At 43.5% G+C, this 22352-nt stretch overlaps 1 protein-coding gene across 1 annotated transcript in view; it reads right to left on the minus strand.

Annotated features, from left to right (window-relative positions):
• LOC145413760 (glutamate receptor 1-like) overlaps positions 1-22352 on the minus strand; it is a 406240-nt gene that overhangs the window by 18947 nt on the left and 364941 nt on the right. The window contains exons 9-10 of the mRNA XM_080283451.1: positions 502-612; positions 285-396 (exon numbers count right to left, since the gene is read on the minus strand). Of these exons, the coding sequence (XP_080139577.1) occupies positions 285-396; positions 502-612 (223 nt within the window). The remainder of the gene's footprint in view (positions 1-284; positions 397-501; positions 613-22352) is intronic.

A 22352-nucleotide genomic window follows, 5' to 3' on the forward strand; every position in this document is an offset into this window, starting at 1 on the left:
ACCCTCTATCATATACCTCTCCGCTCAATCTCTCTTTCCCCCTCCCTATCCCCCCCTCCACCTCACTCACATACACCCTCCTCGTCAGTCTCTCGCTCTCCATCCTCTCCATATGGCCAAAAATCAAATACTCACAATTAATTCTGAGGAAAGATGTCAAGAGGTCTTCAGCTTAGCCCTTGTAGCGATAATTCCCAGAAATTTACCTAAGATACCCCAGAAATACTACATTACCCTCTAATGCCTTCCCATTTTCCAGTACGTCCCCAAACTCATATACTCACAGTTAATTCCGAGGAAGGAAGCCAAGAGGTCAGCGAGGTCTTTAGCGTATCCCTCGTAACGATCATTGCCAGTGTAGTTACCGTCCTTCCTTAGCATCAAGAATGGCTTTTCCTGTGATGACAGAAAACGGGGCCGCTATATTATCCCAAGGAACATGGGATCCACATACTCGTATTTTTCATTGAGAGAGAGAGAGAGAGAGAGAGATACACGCACCAGCATGGATGTAACGATGTAAGATCTGTTAGTCATCACCCGGTCAGTTATGTGGCTCGTATACTTGACCGCCACTGTTTCCAGCCCTCGGGTGTCGCTCCACGTCCCGATCTGAAAGAGAAATTATATATATATATATATATATATATATATATATATATATATATATATATATGAATGAATGAACATCCTAGCCCAAGGCAACAAAAGCCATGTGACTCAAGGTAGAAAATGATAACGGCAGAGAGGAAAGTGGTAATTTAAAAGGTTAACTACATGTATGCACGACAAGGAAGGAGACGGGTAATTATGAACTGCAAAGGATATTCAAGTGACTAAGAAAGGGCATAAGACGAGTAACAGAAAAAAAGAGAGATTAGCACACACACACACACACACACACACACACACACTAGTCCGGGTTGCTCCTCAGCTGGATGGTAAGTGCTCTTGTTGCTTCCGCGGACGATTTTATTCAGTTTAATACAGGCTCTTCGAACATATGTGATTCTATCGTATAAACCCTTCACGAATCCCTTCCTTCCTCGAGGCCCAGCCTTGGTTGGAGAATATTGTTTTTCCGTCTCTCAACGACCGTAAGGTCTGTGTGGAAGAAGCACCTTGACCTGTGTGTAACTCTGCCGCCTCCTCCTCCTGTTCTTCTCTCCATCCATTCCTACCTATATCCTTTTCCCTCTTATCCCAATTTTTAGTCCTCTCAAACAACTCCCCTCCACTCCTCTCGACCTTCATTTGTGTCCTTCCAACAAGGATTCATGAACTGCTTACTATGCAAAATAAATCACTAAGATAGAGGTGCTTGAGAGCCACCTAAGCTGACGTGAATGTTATCTTACGGGTTGCAATGTGGGTAGCCGAGGAGGTTTTGTTGCATCTCCTCCTCAGCTACTTACTTGGCATATTACGACTCAACATTTGCCTATATGCTCTTTATATCGCTAACATATCTACATAGTTTGTATCAACAAAACACAGGGGAATATCGAGGCGTTGTGTGCAGCATAAGTTGCTAAAATACAAGTGCTAGGAAGTGACCGTGACCACTTAAAATACAGCCGTAGACCTCTTGACTGGTATGTTTCTAAGAGATGAATAAAATAACCTGTCGTACACTTGAAGAAACCAATTACTTTGTTACTTGGAGAAAATGTTATTCGTGACATTTTTAAACATTTTTGATGAACTACTTTTCCCTCGTGTACAGCTGACCTACTTAGTCCCGTGACGATTCTATTTATTTCAAGCTACTTCTCTACAAATTTATACAACTTTGGACAGAGATGTAGGAGTCAAAGGGTTTTGCTAAGGCTGTCTAAATCCTCAAGTTAGAAGTCTCACCTATATTGAACAAAATAACTTAGAAAAGATAAAATAAAAAAAGGCCACGGGAATGAAGGTGGCACGTACACTACCTGTCGCTGGGGGAAATATAATGCAAAGTAGTGAATGACAGGGAAAGGGATGACGCCGTGACTTTTGTTATCTTGTCATATCACTGGGCTGAATTTCCTAGCACGTCTTCCTTAGCGATTTATTTTTGGACATGCCTGGTTAATGCCCTTTTGTACGTTATTTATGCAGAGTATGGTGATATTAAATGTTTTATGTAACACGAAATGGTCAGTAATGTGTAACAAACAAAAAAAGTTGCTTAGAAAAAGGTGTTAGGGAGCTTCCTTAGCCGAGAAGAATACGGACTTAAGTGGCTTTGGCCAGTTCGTGACACCTCTCCTTAGCTACTTATTCTGCCCATTAAAAAAAGAAAAAAAAAAAGACCCCAATATCCTCCTGACTGTTACTGATGCCAACTATGTCGATATAAAAACGATGTATGTGGCGTACAAAGATAAATCGTTCAGGAAGAGGAGTTACGAAGCCTCTTATGCCACCCAGAATACAGACCTAAGTCCATAATAGCATAAAGTGAAGAGGGTGGCCGGAGTTGGTGAATGGGAGAATTATACAGAAGGTTGTGTTGGCGGAGAGAGACACAGACCCGTTGACAAGACCCGGGTTCATGTTGGTGCTGGGACAAGACATGATGCTGGGGGTCTGTATTCAGCTGGCATCTTAACTCTCAGGCTCCTGTGACTCACTCCTAGCTCAGTAAAGACGTCTGGCATTGGCTGAAATAAAAATGGTTGTTCCGAGCATGCGAGAGTGAAGAGTGGGAGGACTCCATAACATACTGCTATTTCCACACATCTCTCTAACTAGCCTATATCTATCTATTTTTCTCTCTACCAGTTGATCAGTCTATCTGTCTATCTATCTATCTATCTACCAATTTATCCATCTACCTGTCTATCTATCTATCTATCTATATATCTACCACTTTAATCATCTACCTGTCTATCTATCTATCTGACGAGGGTTAACTAACTTGGAGGACAGAGAGGACTCCATAACATTTTACTGAGTATTGTCAAAGATTCTCTCTCTCTCTCTCTCTCTCTCTCTCTCTCTCTCTCTCTCTCTCTCTCTCTCTCTCTCTCTCTCTCTCGATCTATTAATCCATATCCATATCTGTCAAAAGAGTAAACTAATTTGCAGGGCAGACACGACTCCATAACATTTTACTGTTTTCACAGATCTCTATCACTACATATCTATCACTCTGTGTAACTAAACATACACACAGTAGACGTATGTCCTATGTTGAATAATGTCGGCTGGTTGCAAGGAAAGCAAACACATCACCGTACAAAAAGAGATAATGGGAATTACTTAAAAATCCTTTGCTATGATAGGTCCATCTAAATACCGGTACAATAAGTCGCCTGGTGATAGCAAGAGTTAAATAAGGAAATACGGTATACGGTGTGAAAGGGGACAAAAATGTCGCCAGGGATGGAAGGGAACGACTGACGCAATGACCACCTCGGCACGACATAATTCTGAGCACGACCACTGACGACACGCTGCTAAATTCATGACGACAACTGAGTGGGGAGGGGGGAGGTGGATTTAGACAAGGGATGGGACGATGGAATGACTCTGAAGGAGGAAGATGAACAGACAGAAAGAGACGGAGGACGAAGAGGAGGATAGAATGGCAGTGTAAGCAGAAAACCCATGGGAAAAAAAAATACTCCGGTAAAATTAAGAATTGGCAGTGAGCGAGTAATAATTTAGATTATATGATCAAGAAAAGTGGAACCTTTGAGAGTCACACCCACCCCTATCCACCACATCAGCACATCCCAGAGAATGTTCTTTGTCTTTGGACACATTTCGGACACATCACAAACACCTCAGACGCACACCAGACGCAGAAGCACACAAGATTAGCTACCATTATCCACTTACTCGCATGAGAGAGAGAGAGAGAGAGAGAGAGAGAGAATGACAGTAATGGACACACATTGGCTTTCGCGGTCCGCATTACTTGGTGCAGAGCTATAAAAAAAAAAAATTATCTGTTGAAAACACTGGCAATTGTATGTAAATATGGAAACAACGTGAAATGCAAAATTAAATTATAAAAAGCAAAAAGGAAGAATAGTGAAAGAAAAGAAAAAACAAAACATATATGAACATGAAAAACAATTAACAAACAATTGGCGCACAAATAATAATAAAATCATAAACATGGGAATATGAAGTAAGAAGAATGCAAAACAAATTACGAACATAAAGAATTAAAAAACAAATACCACAAACAATGCGATGAATAAACAATTATGTAATAAAAAAAAAACGTAAAAGTTACGTAACTGGTAAGAAACCTGAAAACAGCTAAAAAAACAGAAGGCAAGACCCCATCAAAAGAACACACACACACACACACACACACACACACACACACACACACACACAACCCCACACAAAATAACAACAAATATCCAACAAAAACGTCCAAACATGAAAATCAGGCTAGAAATGAAGCTTGTTGTAGCTGTTGTTTACATGATGTTTTAACCCCAGACTCTCCTGAATATGAATTAGGCGAACTGCAGGCTGAATCTGCGCAGTTCACCATCCTTCCAGCAGAGGACAGAGAAGGAGTTAAGGATCATGTGTATATTTAGGTAGCAGAGCCGGCTATATCGGTGCCATCACGGGCAGGCGTCCCTCATCAGCCTTGTGAACGACAAAAATAGATTCTAAGCGACCAAAACAGAAGCATAAACGACCCAAAGGAAACTCCCAAGTAAAACAGACAACAGCACGATAAAAATGAAAAAAAAAAAAAAACAATAAAAAATTCTAGCAAAACCACAATATAAACAATGAAAAATACAAGCAAAATCACGATAAAAACGAAGAAAGCACAAATAAAATCACGATTAAAGGAAGAAAAACGAAGACAAAACAACGATTAAAACGAAATTTTAAAAAACACTAAAAACAAACAAATAAAAACGAAGATAAACAAAATAACTATTTAAAGGAACAAAAACCATGATCAAAACGAAGAAAAAACCAAGAAAGAACGAAGAAAAATAAAATCACGAAAAGACAGAAAAAAACACGAAAAAAGCTAAAAAAAAAAAACACGGAAAAAACGAAAAAAAAAAGACAAAACCACGATAGAAATGAAGAAAAAAAGAAAACACGAACAAAAATTATTCTGCTTCACGTTATTTCTGTGTGAAGGACAACAGCACATCCTAAGCGACCACGATGGAGCATAAACGACCGAACCTCCCGGAAAAAAAGGATAAAAACCGATAACGTGGGTGATTAATAACACTTAAGATGGAGAGAGAGAGGGAGGCTGGGACGGAGAAAAGGAGGGAGGCTGAGGGGGAAAGGCTGGGAGAGGGAAGGAGAGGAGGGTGGGATGGATGGACGGAAGGAAGGCTAAGATGGATGGAGAGAGGGAGGTTGAGATGGAGGTTGGAGGGCGAGAGGGAGGCTTGGAGGGAGAGACGAAGGAAGGCTAAAAGGGCTAGAGGGAGAGAAGGAGGGATAACAGGGCTAGCAGAGAGAGGGAGGCTTGCAAAGAGACAGGAGGGAAACCGACGAGGGAGAAAGAGAGGCTGGCAGGGAGAGAGAAAAGGAGGAAAACTTATGAAGGAGAGAGAGAGGCTGACAAGAATGGAGGGAGAATGAAAAAGGTGGGAGAAGAGAAGGATGGAAGGAACGAAAGCGGGAGACTGGCAAGGAAGGAAGAGAAAGGGAGGAGAGAGGGAAGGATGGAAGGTGCGAGGGATGGAGTGAGGCTAAGTAGGTGGGAGATGGAAGGGGAGGAGGTAAGACTAGTAAGCGTCGACAGAGAGATGAGAGGAACAGAGAGGAGGGTGGAAGAAAAGTTGGAGGAGAGGGAGAGAAGGCTAGAGGAGGGAGGGCTGGGGGAGACAGAGAAAAAGTGGAGAAGAGAGGGAAGGCTGGAGGAGAAGAGAAAGAGAAAATGACTGCCGAGGGTGGGTAGTAGTAGGGTAAATGGATGACTGGTGTGGATGGGGAATGCATGGGTACTGTGAATGAGGAATGGGTAGGTGGATGGGTATTGTGGATCAGGGAGCTGGTGGGTAGATGGGGCGTGGTGAGTGGATGAGGGAGTGGATGAATGGTGTGGATGAGGAAGTGGGTGGGGGTGTGGCTGGCGAGTGGGTGGGTGGTGTGGATGAGGGGTAGGTAGACGGGCGGTATGGATGGTGGATGGGGAGTGAGTAGTGTGGATGGGTGGGTGAGTGGGTGGGTGGTGTGAATGAATAAGTCGATGGACTGATGGTATGGAGCTGGGAGTGGGTGGGTGGAAAGGTGGATAGAGTGGGTGGGTGGTAACCCGTTCAACGAGAAGACGCCATTTTACACCAGTCTTCCTGCCTCAAAGCGATTTTGTTCAGCTCAGCAGTGACTCTTTGAACCTGAGGGGATAGGCACCATTAACCCCTTCACTGGCACAAGTTCTTCATATTTCGAATAAAATTGTCACGTACCTGCAAGAAAGAAGAATGACGTTCTAGGAGTGAAGTAGTTAGCTCATTCATTAAGGTAAGGACTTAAACTTAGCAAACCATAATAAGTCATTCTTATTTTGGCCCTGATTTTCATCCTCATACGGCTTATTTCAAGTAGCGAAGTGGCAGAAAAAGACAACACTATGACTATACATTCTTTCCACAGCACTTCCTCTTGACCATCACCATACTCGAGTATTAATCTCTTGTTTAACCTTAGCATTCAAGACACACAGATGGCAATTTTTGGCAAAGTTAGAGTGATCACAATATAGCATACATGTTTCCTCAGCTTAGGAGAGTGACCTAGTTCTGAAAAGCTTAATGAAGTAAATCTTTAACGCCTCTTGCATGTTACTTACACATTTTACTAGCTAAGTGGTCTGAATGATACTACTGTATACAAGTGAATATTAACTCTCACTCTCAGACGATAAATACTCAAGTTTACTCTTCCCATTTCCAGACGATTTTATTCCACTAGGGGTTGGTACTTGAGGTGAAAGGGTTAATGAGTACTACCTCTAAACCTTCCAGCTTATAAACTATCTTCTGTTCAGAAAATCGTCTGGTGATAGCAAGATATTAAATAATACGTCATAAGAATGAAGGTGTTACTGTGCCAAATACAGAAATATAATATTGAAAATGAGGTCCTCCCTGGCCTAGGAAAATACAGGCCTGGGTGAGCTTTGGATGTGAAATAGTGGACAGGGGAGCTCTGAAGTTGACTGGTATAATTTTAAAGGTAAGCGGAGGTGAATCAGTGGATAAGAGAGCTCTGGTATAGACTGGCAGGGATTTAATAAGGAGGCAGATGCAAATGTAAATTAGTGGATAACAGAGCTCTGAAGCAGGCTGGCAGGGCTTTAAAAGGTAGGCAGGGGTGACACAGTGAAAGAGTTCTAAAGCTGAATTAGGTATCTTTTGGAAATGGGCAGATGAGTGGGTGAGTGAGTTTTTGGATATATGCGAGAGAGTTTTGAAGTTGGTTGGCAGGAGTTTAACACCTCCAATGCGCACCCTATTATTTTTTTCCATTATTCATGTAACCAGATAGTTTTGCTAAGAAGAGGTACGGCTAATCAAACTGTTGTAGTCAGTTATAGCCTTCATAAACCCCTTCTCTATTAAACATCCCTTGTAAGCTTAATGAAATTGTTCAAAGGTACGAGAATATACCAAGAGAAAACGTCACTGGATTAAAGGGGGGCAAGGTGAGTGTGTCTGAGTGAATATGAATGTGTATGAGTAAATGAGCTCTAGATATGAATAAGGTGATGCTCTTTATCAATGGGTAGGCATATGGGTGAGCTTGGGAAAGTGTGAAAGGATAATTTGTGGTTACGGGGAGCTTACTTATCAAATTATGTGGAGGTATACAACTGGATAATAGCCAGTTAGCTCTCATGTGACAGAACTGAGCCACTATCATAACTTACAGGCCAAATCATGGTACCGTGCAATTGGCGACTCTTAGTTATGAGCTAGGAATGAGTCTCCAAAAAACTGAAAGGGGTTATGGATCTTTGTCAGGTAAAAAAAAAAATACTACAGAACCAAAGACTGAGCCAATAGGTGGGCTCTGGAGGTCGGTAAGGGGGGGAGTATGAGGGAGGGCGGCTTGGGAGGGGATCAGCGGTGTCCTTGGTGTGTCGTGGGTGTGAATAACGACGCCTAAGGAGTCAATACAGCGCCACTGCTCAATAGTGTGGCTTGGGGACCAGCCGGGGATAAAGCCGTGTATATTAATGGTGTGGAAGGAAAATGCCAGCCCACCACCATCACGCCAGGTTACCCTCCACTCTCTCTCTCTCTCTCTCTCTCTCTCTCTGTTCCTTCCTTCATCTCTGTTCCTTCCTTCATCACTTTCTCTAGTCTTTCCTCCCTCCCACACTCTCTGTATCTCACTCCTTCTCTCTTAACATCCTTCTTCCTTGTCTCCTTCTACCTTTCTCATTCTTGTCTTCGCCCGTCCCTCGTCTTTTTATCATGTCTCCTCTCTTCTCCCACCTTCTCTCCATCATTTCCCCCGTTAATCTCTCCTTCTCCTCCTTTTTTCCACACCGTTATACTTTCTTTTATTTTCTTCATCCTTTCCCTACCATGACGCCTTTTTCATCTTTCTTTATTCTCTTCCGGCGTATTTATGCAGCTTAGAAGAGCCTCTTTCAACTGGAGGAGTCAGCTACAGCCTTTGATAACCACCTTAGTGACAGAGATATAAAAAATTGATATATAGACAGACAGAGAGATGCACAAATAGATTGGCAGACAGACAAACATAGAGATAAATAGATAGATAAAGCTTAATAAACTCGCTTGAAGGTACTCTGATTAATCTCTTCACTCATGTGCCAATCTTTTTTTTTTCCTTTTTTCCTTTACGAGAGGATTCAGTTTGATGTAGGGGACACGCCTCGTAGTGAATCGGTTCATGGAGGCCATAACTAACACTCATGGTTCTTAAAAGTCTCTCCGAAGTTGTGTAAAGCCGTCCAGTGTTAGCAAGAATATAGAAAAATCGTCTTCATATGAGGATGGTACGGAGTGGAAGAAAAGAGAGGTTAACAGTGAAGAGGCTGACCCATTCGGTAAGAGCACGACATTCGATTTCGCTCTTGCAATCTCCAGACGATTTTCTTCACGATGTGAGACTTTTTGAAATTAGGGATTAGAGATAGCTTTAATTATTTACCTTGTCTATATGCGAGAATTCCTAAGCTGGATAATAATAACAATCTTGAGGAAGCGATACTACTTTTTAAAAAGGGCGTAGTAAGATAGGGTTAAGGTCTTCAATTTCTCTCTCTCTCTCTCTCATCACGGTTCTCCTCTGGCCATTCATTTTTACGATCACTCATTTTTTCCCCTCTCCTCTCTTCCTTCTTTCCATCCCACCTCCCTCCTTCTTCCTCCCCTCCCCCCTCTCCTCCTCCTGAAGCGGCTTATTTTAATATCCTTGTCTTTGACTTTTAGTATTTATAGAACAGCTAAATCAGTTATAACCTCCCCTATAACAATGAGCTCCCCACCCCCCTAGAAAGGTACACTCCCCCTTTTCAATCCTTGTCTTCTCCTCCCTTCCCTCCGTCCGAATACCTTGCTTTTATAGCTACGGTACATGTAAGTTCATGCCCCTTTTATCTACAAGACACCCCGTAAACAACGTACCCGTACATAGTGTTGCGTCACGTTATTATACATTTTCAATTTATTCAGTGCAAACAAAGCAATATAAGCACAGATTAGGATCTGCACAGATAACCCTGAGTTAACGGTCACTACTCTTACTTTCGACCTGTGATGGGCTGTGGATCACTGAGGGTCCCTGTTAGTCAAGCGACCACCATCGGGATTTTTTTAATGTACCAGGGGTCACTGCTTCAGGATGAAACTTGTGTACTTGTCCCATATGGGAGAGTTCCCTGTCTCAGTGGAGTGAACGGAGTTAGGCCCTGATTGACTGCTGCCTACCTTAAAAGCGCCAGGCAAGGCTGGTGCACCACCCCTAAACATCCACACTGTACAGTCCCCTCGTGTCTACAGGACACCCTGTAAACTTAACATAGCGTCACGTCACGTCATTATACGTTTTTCGATTTACCCAAAGCAAATGAGGTAATACACAGTAAGCACAGATTAGGATCTGCACAGATAACCCTGAGTTAACGGTCACTACTCTTACTTTCGACCTGTGATGGGCTGTGGATCACTGAGGGTCCCTGTTAGTCAAGTGACCACCATCGGGATTTTTTTAATGTACCAGGGGTCACTGCTTAGGATGAAACTTGTGTACTTGTCCCACATGGGAGAGTTCCTTGTCTCAGTGGAGTGAACGGAGCTAGGGCCTGATTGACTGCTGCCTACCTTAAAAGCGCCAGGCAAGGCTGCCGCACCACCCCTAAACATCCACACTGTGCAGTGTGTAGCTTCCACGTTATGTCCACAGACTTCCCATTAACTCAATGTACCGGTTTATAATGGCATGCCGTAACTTATTTTATTTGTTTACTTTCTCTTTCAGGTTACTAAATCGGGTAGCTTATAGATAAAGTATTATAGAATGTGACTTTTCCTTTCCAGTGTTTCCTATAAAATTTCCATGTCAGTTTTTCCATGCTGCATGGTGGTTTTTCTCACTTTTTCCTGGAGGGTTTGGTGGTGGGGGGAGCCTTCTTGCTTTACTATCCTTATCCTTCAGCATGTAGAGTTAGATCTTGTAGCCATAGTTTTCTCTGTAACAAGCAGCCTCGAAAGGACCATAAGGTCTGTTGCTTTTTGCTTTCCTGTGTGTGTAATCCTCCTCCTCCTCCTCCCCATCCTTCTCCTCTCTCCTCCTTGTATTCCACTCCCTATCTTCATCCTCCTTCCTTCCTCCTACCATATTTTCTCTGTCTCTTTTCCCATCATTCTCTTCCTCCCTCCAGCGCACCTCCTTTCACTCCTTCCTACCCACCTATTTCTGGGGCTTCTCCCTCTCTCATTCCTTCTTTCCTTCCTTTTTTCCATCTTTCTTCGTTCCCTTCTCCCTCATTCCTTCCTTCCTTCTTTCCTTTTCTCCATCTTTCCTCGGCTCCTTCCACCCTCATCCTTCCTTCCTTCCATCTTTCTTCGGATCTTTTCTTCCTTGTTTTTTCCATCCTTCTTCTGCTCCTTCCTTCCTTCTCTCCTTCCTTCCTTCCCCCTTCAATCTCCTTCTTTCCTCTCCTTCCCTCCCTCCTACTTTCTTCCCTCCCATGCTTCTTCTCTTCCTATCACTGTTTCTTCCCTCACTCCCCCCTCTCCCTTTCAACATCATCTTCCCTGCCTCGTTACTTCTTTCTTTTCTCCCTCCTTCTTTCCCTCTGACCCGCATCTCTCTCTCTCTCTCTCTCTCTCTCTCTCTCTCTCTCTCTCTCTCTCTCTCTCTCTCTCACTAACCAAGCCGTTTCCTTTCTCCTCTCCCCCACCCAGAGAAAGAAAGAAAAAGGTAGTGAATTAATGAAAAAGGAAGGAAGAAAGCATGGAAGGGAAGAAAGAAGGAAGGAAAGAAAGAAAGAAGGAAAAAAAGGAGAAAAAATGAATGAATAAACAGGGAAGGAAGGAAGGATGGTAGGGTTCACCCAAAAACACTACAGTACCTCTCCTGGCCAGATTCAACACCGATATTGCTCCCAACCTGGAACAGGACACTTTTGACATCACATAAAATTCCTTTAACCCAATTACTGGAAAAGGATCGTACCGGTTTAATATCGTTTGGTGTTGGTAAGAATAATAATTGTTAAATATGCTACAGCCACTTAAAGGGTTAACTACGACAGGTTTTAGCTTTCGGAGGAATAAGGTCTCTCTTATCAAATTGTCTAGTGTTACTAAAAAATATAAGATATGGCATCTTGTCGCAGCTGCCCACCTATACCTCTTTTACTCTACCTTGGCCTAAAATTGCCATCTCTCTAATTTGAATGCAGAATTGTAACAGTAAATTAACACTAGAATCTGATGCTGGTGACGAAGACATACTATGGAAAGGAAGAGGAACAGTACTATTGTCTTACTCTGTCCCTGAATTTCATTAAAAAAATCAGCAAAAGCACAAAAATCTGAGCCAATGGAAAAGACCATTTTTCTCTCAGTGTCCAATGAACAGCTCAGTCTGATGGGGTCAACCACCAGCTACTCCACTGTGGTTACTATTTTTTACACTTGTATTCTCGTTAATGTCTCATGATCACATTAAGCACAGAAAAGACATCTCGAAGTGAACACACAACCAGACAGAGGGACACAAGAACAAAGCAACGGAGTAATCAATATCCAGTCCAGAGTTTTGTAAAAAAAAATAATAATAATAATAAAAAAGGCGAAAGTTTTACACAACAAGTATAAGAGAGTACTAAGAAGGATGAAAGACTTCAGAAGGCAGCACAGAACGCGACAGGGAAGGACATAAAAACATAGCACAAGGAGGAGTGCCGACCTCCAGCCGACAATTAGACAGAGAAAGGAAAAAACTACAGCGATAGAGACGAAATTTAAAAAGATAACTTGGAAAAAGGGGGAACAGATAGCACAATAAACACACTAGGAAGACAGTAGTATATATTGTGTCCACAAGTTAGGTATAAATGAGAGACAAAGAAAAACGAGAGAAACAAAGACACTGAAATACAGCACTGCAAGAGTTCAAAGACAACCTACTTCAGAGCAGCGGACACAACCGCAGGGGGTACACAGAAACAACGAAACAAGGGGGCAGTCAATCTCAGGTCTACAATTAGTAAAAGTTCCATGGGGAGGGGGTGGGGAGATTCCTCACACGATCTGGGTGAAGTTGTGGCTACAGCTCCACATCCCACCACACTTTCACTACACAAGGTCCAGGAATCCTCTCACCTGCCCACCACAAGAACTGGCTCGTCGTTCAAGAATCCGCTCACCACTCACCACACAACATTCATCTCACCACACAACAATCCTTTCACCACAACAATCGTCTCACCACACAACAATCCTTTCACCGCAACAATCTTCTCATCACACAACAATATTCAGTTTAGTTACGTCCCCTGTCAGTGTTGAGGTTTAGTATGCTATCTAACCCCTCCAGTTCGAAAGTGTTTCCGGAGCTATATAAGATCGTGTGGCAATAGCAAGAACAAAAAAAAAAAAAAGACAGAGGTAAAGGGAGTGTATTATATATGCAGGGTTGCAGAATGCACGTGCGCGCGCGCACACACACGCACACACACACACACACACACACACACACACACACACACACACACACACACACACACACACACACACAGGATGTGCCCAGAAGGCAAAATGTCCGGGCCCCCTATGCAACAGCCCGCAACATGTGTGCCACCATTCTCCCTTTCTTTTGTACTTCTATCACCATCATCATCTCCAGCACTTCCACCACCACCACCAAGAACACCATCACCATTTGTTATTTAACCATGACAACCAACTTCCTAACCATTAGCATTATTACTCATGCTTCCTCCATCACTATCACCAACACTATCACAATTCCTACCACCATTTTCATTACTACTACTGCTTCTACTACTACTACTACTACTATTACTACTACTATCACCACCCCCAGTGCTAATGGACTGCACACCATTACTACCATCCCATACCACTATCATCATCCTTACCATTACCACCATCCACACCTCTACCACCACCCTAACTACAGTTACGGTACCATCACTGAACTGTCACCCTCACCACCACGCAACACCACTGCCATCATCACCACTACCATTACACAAAACACTTCCCATTTCCCCTCCACCACAACCTAGTTTCCCACCATTACTACCCTCCATACCATCTTAACCATACCCACCAACCACTACCATCTTTACTAATAAAACCACTAACCCCCTCCCCCCACCAACCACCACCACCTATCCCATCATCTGGGCACATCACGCCACAAATATTGCTATACTGTACTTCCACCACCATCACAATCCCCCCCCCCTTCCTCCCCCAGCGTCTCCAGGGTGACGTATGATCCCCGTCTCTCTTCCGGGTCCCAATTTATATGCTGTTACCTACCGCCATGAATCATCCAAGCCCACACCAATCACACCACACTCACACCCTCCCTTCCGGGAGGGTAAAATGCTGACGATCACGACCATCAAGTGATCCTGACCGACCCGGTGAATTACAAGGAAGTAAAAGAATGATGAAAAATACTCTGAAAACCACTTTGAAATCCGACTTTTAGCACACCACAGGCCATCTTCAGGCAAATTACGTGTCCTCTGATGCCAACATGTCACGTACCATTAATATTAATTATAAAGGACCTTTTTCAAATACATAAAGTAGCGAATAAAAGATATATAATTAATTCTAACACCCCAACTTCATCTCAAAACAAAGCCTCCTCCCAGTTACAAGGCAAAATGATAAATGCCACGAACCCTCCATTCGAGACCCAAGTGACTTACTCAAACCCCCTAAATGATGCTACAAACCCAAATTAACCAACAAAGAATCCTGAAATAAATAGCAAATAATACATAATTGTATCTTTGTTGGAATATACAGGTGGATCTGGGTTGGTTGCTTCATATTCCTTTCGAATATTACACCGGAACTTTATTCTTTACGTTATTTATATCGAATTCATATCGACAGAGCTTCTTTACCCGACATGAATATCCGCCTTCATCTAAGCTGGAAAAAAGAGAAAACACAGCCATGGCGGAGGAAAAAAAAATAGAAAGTTAGGAAAAGAAACGTAGTGCCAAAAGAAATTTAGAAAGTGAACCGGAATGCATAAAGAAGCGAGGGAAGGGGAGAAGAGAAAGAGGGAGAACAAGAGGAGAAAAGGAAGAGGGAAGAGGGGAAAAGGGAAGAGAAGGGGAGTGAAAGAAATAGAAAGACAAACATGACAGAAGGATGGACACTGCAAAATAGGGAGGAAAGGTAAGATGAAACGAAGCAGAGAAAAAAGGGAGGAGAAGAGGGAAGGGAAGGGAAGGGAAAGGAAGATGTGGGGGAAGGAAGGAACTGAAAAAGATGAGCATGAAGATAGCGAGAGGGACAGGAAAAAAAAAAAAGGTGAAAAACAGAGAGTGAGGGCGGAAGAAGGAACAAGGCATGAGAGGCAGAGATGGAAAAGAATGGAAAGGCGAAATGGCAGGAAATATTTGTATAGGAAGGATGAAAAAGTATAGAAGAAAATACATGCTTGGGATGAGGGAACAGAAAAGACGGAGGCAAGGGAAGGAAAAGGAAAGACGAGAAGCATGTTAGAAAAGCAAGTGCGTAGGAGGAAAATGAAAGAGAGAGGAGGGAGGAGAAAAATAAAGGAGAGGAGAACAGGAAGAAAAATAGAATGACAAAAATGAGCAAGAAGAGAGGGGGAGGGGAGAGATGGAGGGAACCAGGAGAGGCGGAGGGGGGTGGGGGTGGGGGTAAGCAATAGTGTTAAGTGTCCACATGTGTGAGTATCCCGGAGGGGGCAGGGGAGGGGGGTGGAGACAAACACTGGTTGGGAGGCAAATGAGAGAGAGAGAGAGAGAGACGGGGGGTAGGATGGACGGAGTATGGTTAATGTAGGAAAGATATATGGAATGAGGAGAAATGTATGAAAAATGTATGGATATTAAACACACAGGTAGGGGGAAAGGGAGAAGGAATTTACAGGAAAGAGCAAGTAAATGTACAAACTACTTGGTAGGGTGAGGAAAACTGAATGAAAAGTATAAGGAAAATGTATGAAAACTACATAAACAAGAAGTGGGATGCGTCTGGTAAGGTATTTGGGACGGAGGGGAAATGTATGAAATATATATGAAGGGCAGGAGGGAAGGAAGGCAGGAATGTATGAGAAAGGTTAATGACGTGTGTGAGATTCAACATGGAAGGGAGTGGGAAATATACTGGAGAAGTTATGGAAGCAGAGAGAGAGAGAGAGAGAGAATGATGTTGAATAATACTGAGGGTGTGAAGATTAATGGAGAGAGAAACGGAGAGAGAGGGGAGGAAGGGGGTAGACAGAGGGCGAAGGGAGGTAAGGGGGGGGAGGGAGGTAGGGTAAGAGAGAGGAGGGAGTAGGAAAATGATGGAAGAGAGACAAAGTGGGAGGGAAGCCGTCCATCACTTAGCAGCAAACTTGATGTAGTGCTGCCTACTTCTTCCTTCACCTTTATCATTCTTTTTCTGTGTTTGCCATCCTGTTTTTCTCTTTCTCCCAACCTTTCTGTTACGTTGCTTTACTATTCTTTCTCCTTCAGGTGGCTCCACACTGAGTGACAAGCCTAACTGTTTTCTGTAACACAGGAAATCAGTTACATCGCTGGGTGGTTACCATATAATCATACTTCGGGTTATGTGGAGCCTCCTATGGTGCCCCTGTTAAATGGGTGGAGAGACGCAAATGCGGCGTCCATCCGGAAACTAAACCTCTACCCTCGTCCCCGCGTCTCTTTGTGGTAAGGCGTTGTCTGCCTCGATGGAACATTGGTTCACTGCACGCGACGGCTCTGCAATGGCGTATACTTGCCTGCTGTTGATGTGTCTGCTCGGCCAGACAGGAGTTACTCAACAACAAAACCAACACTTCAATTTCTGCATCCTTCTCAACCCCACCCTTAACCTCAACTCTCTTTCTACCCTACCCTTCCCTCCCCCGCCCCCCCTCTCTCTCTCTCACACACACACACACACACACACACACACACACACACACACACACACACACACACACACACTCACTCACTTACTCACTCACGAGAGAGAGAGAGAGAGAGTCCTAAAACTTCTGCACTAAATGTTATAGGAAAGTATGTGCGATTAGCAGTGGTTATGGAGTATAATTGGCGGTAACAACAATGGGAGAAACAGCCTCATTCCACAGCCACGATGCTGCCCTCCTCGCACCTACCCAGTTTCCTTCCTTACACTGCCATTTTTCCTTCCTTTTATAATTCTCTCACTTATTTTCGTATTATTCTTTCTCTCGTCCATTCCTCGTTCGCTGTTTTCCTATCCTTTTTCCATCTACATCTTTTCCTTTTCCGTATTTTCCTTCCATCTGACATTTTTTCCTGTACTTTTGTTCCCCATCCCCACCCCATTTTATCCCACCCATTTTCATTCCATTGCTATGTCCTTCTCGCATTTCTTCACTGGCTCTTTTCACTATTTTTATGTCTTTTATTGATCTCCATACAGTCACTCGGAAACAAGGCTTTACTAGGAACTCGCCTGAAGGTATCTTGTGTTGTGGGGACGTCTCAGTCTCCTGGTGTGGGCGTGGGCGTGGAAGGGGAGTATTAAATGAGTAAGTGGTGCTGGTTACACACTGAAGACGTTGACAGCCGTCCCCATAGCGCACAAGAATCACCAGTGGAGCGAGTGTTATATATGAACCACCCTACATTTTCCCATATATCTATTCCACATTTTTCTGTTCATTTCACTATATCTTCAATTACAGTCAACAACTTCATACAGTCAACAAATTCCCATCTTTATCCTGTATCTATATTCACATGGCGTTATATCATAAATTCTTCATCAGTCCACACAATGAAGACAAGAATGACCAGTCGTTATTCCCTGAGAGGAAGCAGGTGAGCCATAATCCCCATCTACACCTTGGATTACAACCCTTTTTTCCCATGCCCTTATTTCCTCGTTCTCCATTATGTCTGTCTGTCTGTCTGTCTCTGTCTCTCTCTCTCTTCCTCGCAGAAGATACTAGGATACGAGATGAAGAACATCGTCATTTCTAGTTAATACTAATAATAATTAAGAGTAATAAAAGTAATAACAGCAACAACATTTATAAGTAATGATAAGTAATGATGACGATGATGATGATGATAATGATGATGATGATGATGATGATGGCAGGATGCTGCTGCTGCTGCTGCTGCAGCTGATGATGATGATGATGACGCTGAAATGGAGGAGGTGGAATAAAAATCACCCTAAAATCTCTCTTTTTGGTTGTAAGTGAAATGCGGCTGGAATATTCCCAAGACATTTGCATACCCATCTCTCTCTCTCTCTCTCTCTCTCTCTCACACACACACACACACACACACACACACACACACACACACACACACACACACACCAGCAAACATACCTACGGAAACTTTAACACAATGTCAGCCAATCAGCACATATTTATCCCAGGCAAATCACTGGCCACATTCCAAGCGGTGATACGAGGAGTGACGACAGTAGGAAACTAAAGGTAAGGTGAGTTTCGGTCAGTTTAAGTAAGACTGGGATACCTTAGGCTAAGCTGCGTTAAGTTGGATTTAGTAGGGTTAAGACAGGTTAGGTTACATTGGCCGGGTGTAAGTCCGGTTAGGTTAAGTTTTATTAGGTCAGGTTAATCGAGATGGGTCAGGTTAGGTTAAGTTGCATTATTCTAGGTCAGGTCACAGGCAATAAGGCAATACGTACGACCACCTCAGCACAATATCAGGCAATCAGCACATATTCCCACCCAACAAATCAGTGGCCTCGTTCCCAGCGGCGGTAGGAGGTGCAGCGATAACAGGCAGGCCATCGAGGCAGGACCCAGGCTGTCAGTGATGTGCTGCCAATATAACACGTGGCCTAATGGCTACGTCCTTCCCTGGCATTGGTTTATTATTGCAACGTATTGCTATACTGCAGGCACGGTGAGGTGAGGAGGTGGAAAGGGGGGGCACGGACAGGTGAGGTGAGGGGAAAGGGGGGACACAGAGAGATAAGGTGGGTGGAACGGGGGGTACAAAGGTGAGGTGGGAAGAACGGGGGGACACGGTGGTGTGGTAGGGGGAAAGGGGGGGCACGGTGGGGAGGTTGGGGAACGGGGGGGCACGGTGGTGAGCTGGGGAGAAGAGGGGGCACAGAGAGGAGAGGTGGGGGGAAGAGGGCACAGAAAGGTGAGGTGGGGGAAGGGGGGTACAGATAGGTAAGGTGGGGGAAAGGGGGGGCACGGTGAGGTGAGGTGGGGGGGAATAGGGGGGCACGGGGAGGTGAGGCGGGGGGAAAGGGGGGCACGGTGAGGTGAGAGGAAGGATGGAAAGGGGCAAATGAGAGTGATGTGGGGTGTGAGGGAGGGGAGGGGGCACTGAAGAGAGAGATGAGAGGATAGGGCGTTGTGGCGAGACGTTGTGGTGAAAAATGAAGGGGTGAGGTGAGAAGAGAGGGTACCAAGGAGAGTGATGAGGGAAGTGGGGGTTTCGGAGAGAGGTAAGAGGGACGGGGATAGTATGGGGAGGGATGGAGGATTGGGAGTTCAACAGAGAGGGAAGAAAAAGGGGGAACTGAGAAGAGAGGTGAGGTGATGGGGGAAGGTAGATGTGAGGGGGGTGAGGAAGGTGACAAGAAGGTGAGGGAGAATATTGTAGTGATAGGTAGGGACAGGGTGAAGGTCATAGGGCATTCTGTACGGTGGTTGACGGTGTCTTTAACCCGCCCCGTCCCGGCCACTTTTCGACCACTGGTACCCCCCAATCCCGGGCAATTTTCGACCTTTTTTTTTTTTTTTTTTTTTTTTTTTTTGCTAAAACTTTTGCTTTTGGTGAGAAACATCGAAAATTCATAGAGAAATCGCTCACCTGAGGTTTAAAATACTCTTTACAGGTAGGAGAGCCTCCTTACTTTACTGGGTTTTCTATCAGGCTGGCACCAAAGAAAACGAGTTCTATGGGAGGATAACTATTTCACACCACTCATAAACGGTATTTATTTATTTACTGTTATTAATTTATATGTAGTACAAGAGTATATTGGTTTTCAAGCAGTAATATAGGCATTATAAGCATTGTTTCACTCACTAATACTTGACCTTTTTTTGCCACATTACCTGATCATCATTTCTAACTGTTTCTTCCTCTAATGCTATGTAAAGTTTGTCCTCCACATTGTCATTGATTGGGGAATCACTCTGGCCCTGAATTTCGTACCGTGGCATGACATGGCTATACTGGCCAAGTCACTGATAACAGGTGAATTGCTGAGAAAAGGGCATGCAGGGGGAGGGGAGGAGGTCATGCTGGGTAAGGCATTGTCTCTGCCTGGCATCTTGTTGAGGAAGGTGTCCCGTGTACACGTACCAAAAATGACTCGCGAAAATTGAAAATTGTGGAAATTATGAACCTTGCAATTGCAGGACGTTGAAGTACGTCCTCGGGATTAGCTGTGACAAAACGTGAGGACGTGGAAGTACGTCCTCGGGACGGCGCGGGTTAATATAGTCAAGACTCAGTTTAACATCAGGCTCCTATGACGCACTCAGCTGAGTAAAATCGTTTGGGTTTAGCTGGTGTGGAATATGAAGTGTCCCGACAATGACACGGTATAAACACTCTCGGGTTCCCAAAATGAGTTGAACCGACCACGAGAGGACTAAAAAAAATTATAAAAAATAAAAGAAAGCCTCACATAATTATGAACCCACGCCTTGTTTTAAATTCCATTAATGCTATCAGTTTTTAAAAATTTCTGAAGAGCTTTTAAATCTGCTGGTTAGATATAGCCTTCCTCCGCTCCCCTCACTACTACAGGTACACCCTAACTTGAGTAAAATCCTCTGTTGGTATCACAAGTAAATCCAAAGAAAGAGGACACCATCTGGAAGGGGGTTTGGCCACAGAATAGCAGATTTCAGAAAGGAGTAGAATACTGTTTTGTATATTCAGCCAAACGTCAATTACGTCATTGTCATCGTCGCCGTCATCGTCCTCATCCTCTTCACGTTAATAATAATCATCATCATCATCATCATCATCATCATCATCATCACCATGGCATTTTCTCACACACAGGTAGGGTTAGGTTGGGTCCAGAAAGCAAAAGAAAAAGACTGGTGCATGAAGGTCAATTCCGTGTTCAAAAATCGTCTGCAGGTGACAAGGAAATGACAAAGAAAAGAAAAAACGTCACCACATCGCAAGGGCTAACTGGAGGTCACAAATTAACACAGGCCTGAAAGGAGTATTAAAAAAATAGTCGTAACAAGAGTGAACTAAAGAAAAAAAAAGCCACGGTACCAAAGGGGTTAATTAAGGTAAAAATAAAAGTCCGGAATGGAGGACAAGGCAATTTAGAATATTCACAGAAGTCAGTCACACGTCAGAAAAAATTACTTTGTCTCAGCCAAACAAAATACGCCACTAGATTAAAGAGTTGAAAAAAAAAAAAAATACAGAAACAAAATGGCGAAATATACAGTAGTATTGCTGTGTATCCTGAATTCAGTAAAACGTCAGTCACAATTGGAAATCAACAGTCAAAGATTTAATAAGGCATCAAAGGGAAATATGTAACTCGAATAGTGCAGGCAACCACGTTCCGCATCTATCACAATTGCTGGGATGAGTTACGATAATTATAATGTACACCTTGCGACAAACGGGCTTCCTAACTGATATCTGCCTATCCCTGCCTGTTTATAACTGTCAATAGTTTTATCTGTATGCCTATTTATCCATATCTACGGTATGTATCTATTTGTTCATCTGATTACTTATTTACCTATCAATCTGTTAAGGCTAGACATTGTCTAAAAGCCTCTTACACCCCCTCTTACACCTCTTCCCATCTCGCTTCACCACATCCCCTTCACCATGCTCCCCTCCCCCCCCCTCTCTCTCTCTCTCTCTCTCTCTCACTTGTGAAGTTTATTTCCAATAATAATATTCATCAGTATCACCAACAACAACCAGTTAAACATCACAGCCAACCACCATCACAAATTGCCACCGTCACTATCATCAACCAAACAACCATTCTAAGGTCATTACCAACTAAAACCACCTTTACCAACAATCTGACAATCTAAATATTCTCCGCCAAACCACAAATCTAATAACACCAGCACCAGATCTGCCAACCAGCCAACCATCATCAACAACCAGTCAGCCAGCCACCAACATTACCAACCGATCAACCAAATAACTAAACCAATATCAATACCAAATTTGACAACCAACCAACCTACAGGCCAACCAACCAACAAACCATCATCAACCAAATAATCAACCAGTCATATAACAAAAACAAAATTAAGACAGCATCACTACCAAATTTACCAAAAATACAGTCACCAACCAAGCAACCTAATCACCTCCAAGCAACCTCACTACCATCACCACCAACCAGGCATCAACCAATTAAACATCAGTCCCATATCTACCAACCAGGCATCATCACCACCTAACCAACCTAAACAACCAAGCAACATCACTACCAACCAAACAACCAAGTATCAACAAACATCACAATCACCATCAACAACCATCACTTTGGCTTCCATTCCTTTGGTCTTACATTTTCTCACTCTGATCTTACTCTCTCACTTTCACTCTTACCTACTGCTCTCTCACACATCTAAATCTATCTTACCCTCGCTCTCATTTTCACATATCCGCTTGATCTCAA

Source organism: Coenobita brevimanus, chromosome 1, assembly GCF_032717465.1.
Source record: "Coenobita brevimanus isolate Jiangsu-jjx chromosome 1, ASM3271746v2, whole genome shotgun sequence".
NCBI lineage: Eukaryota > Metazoa > Arthropoda > Malacostraca > Decapoda > Coenobitidae > Coenobita > Coenobita brevimanus.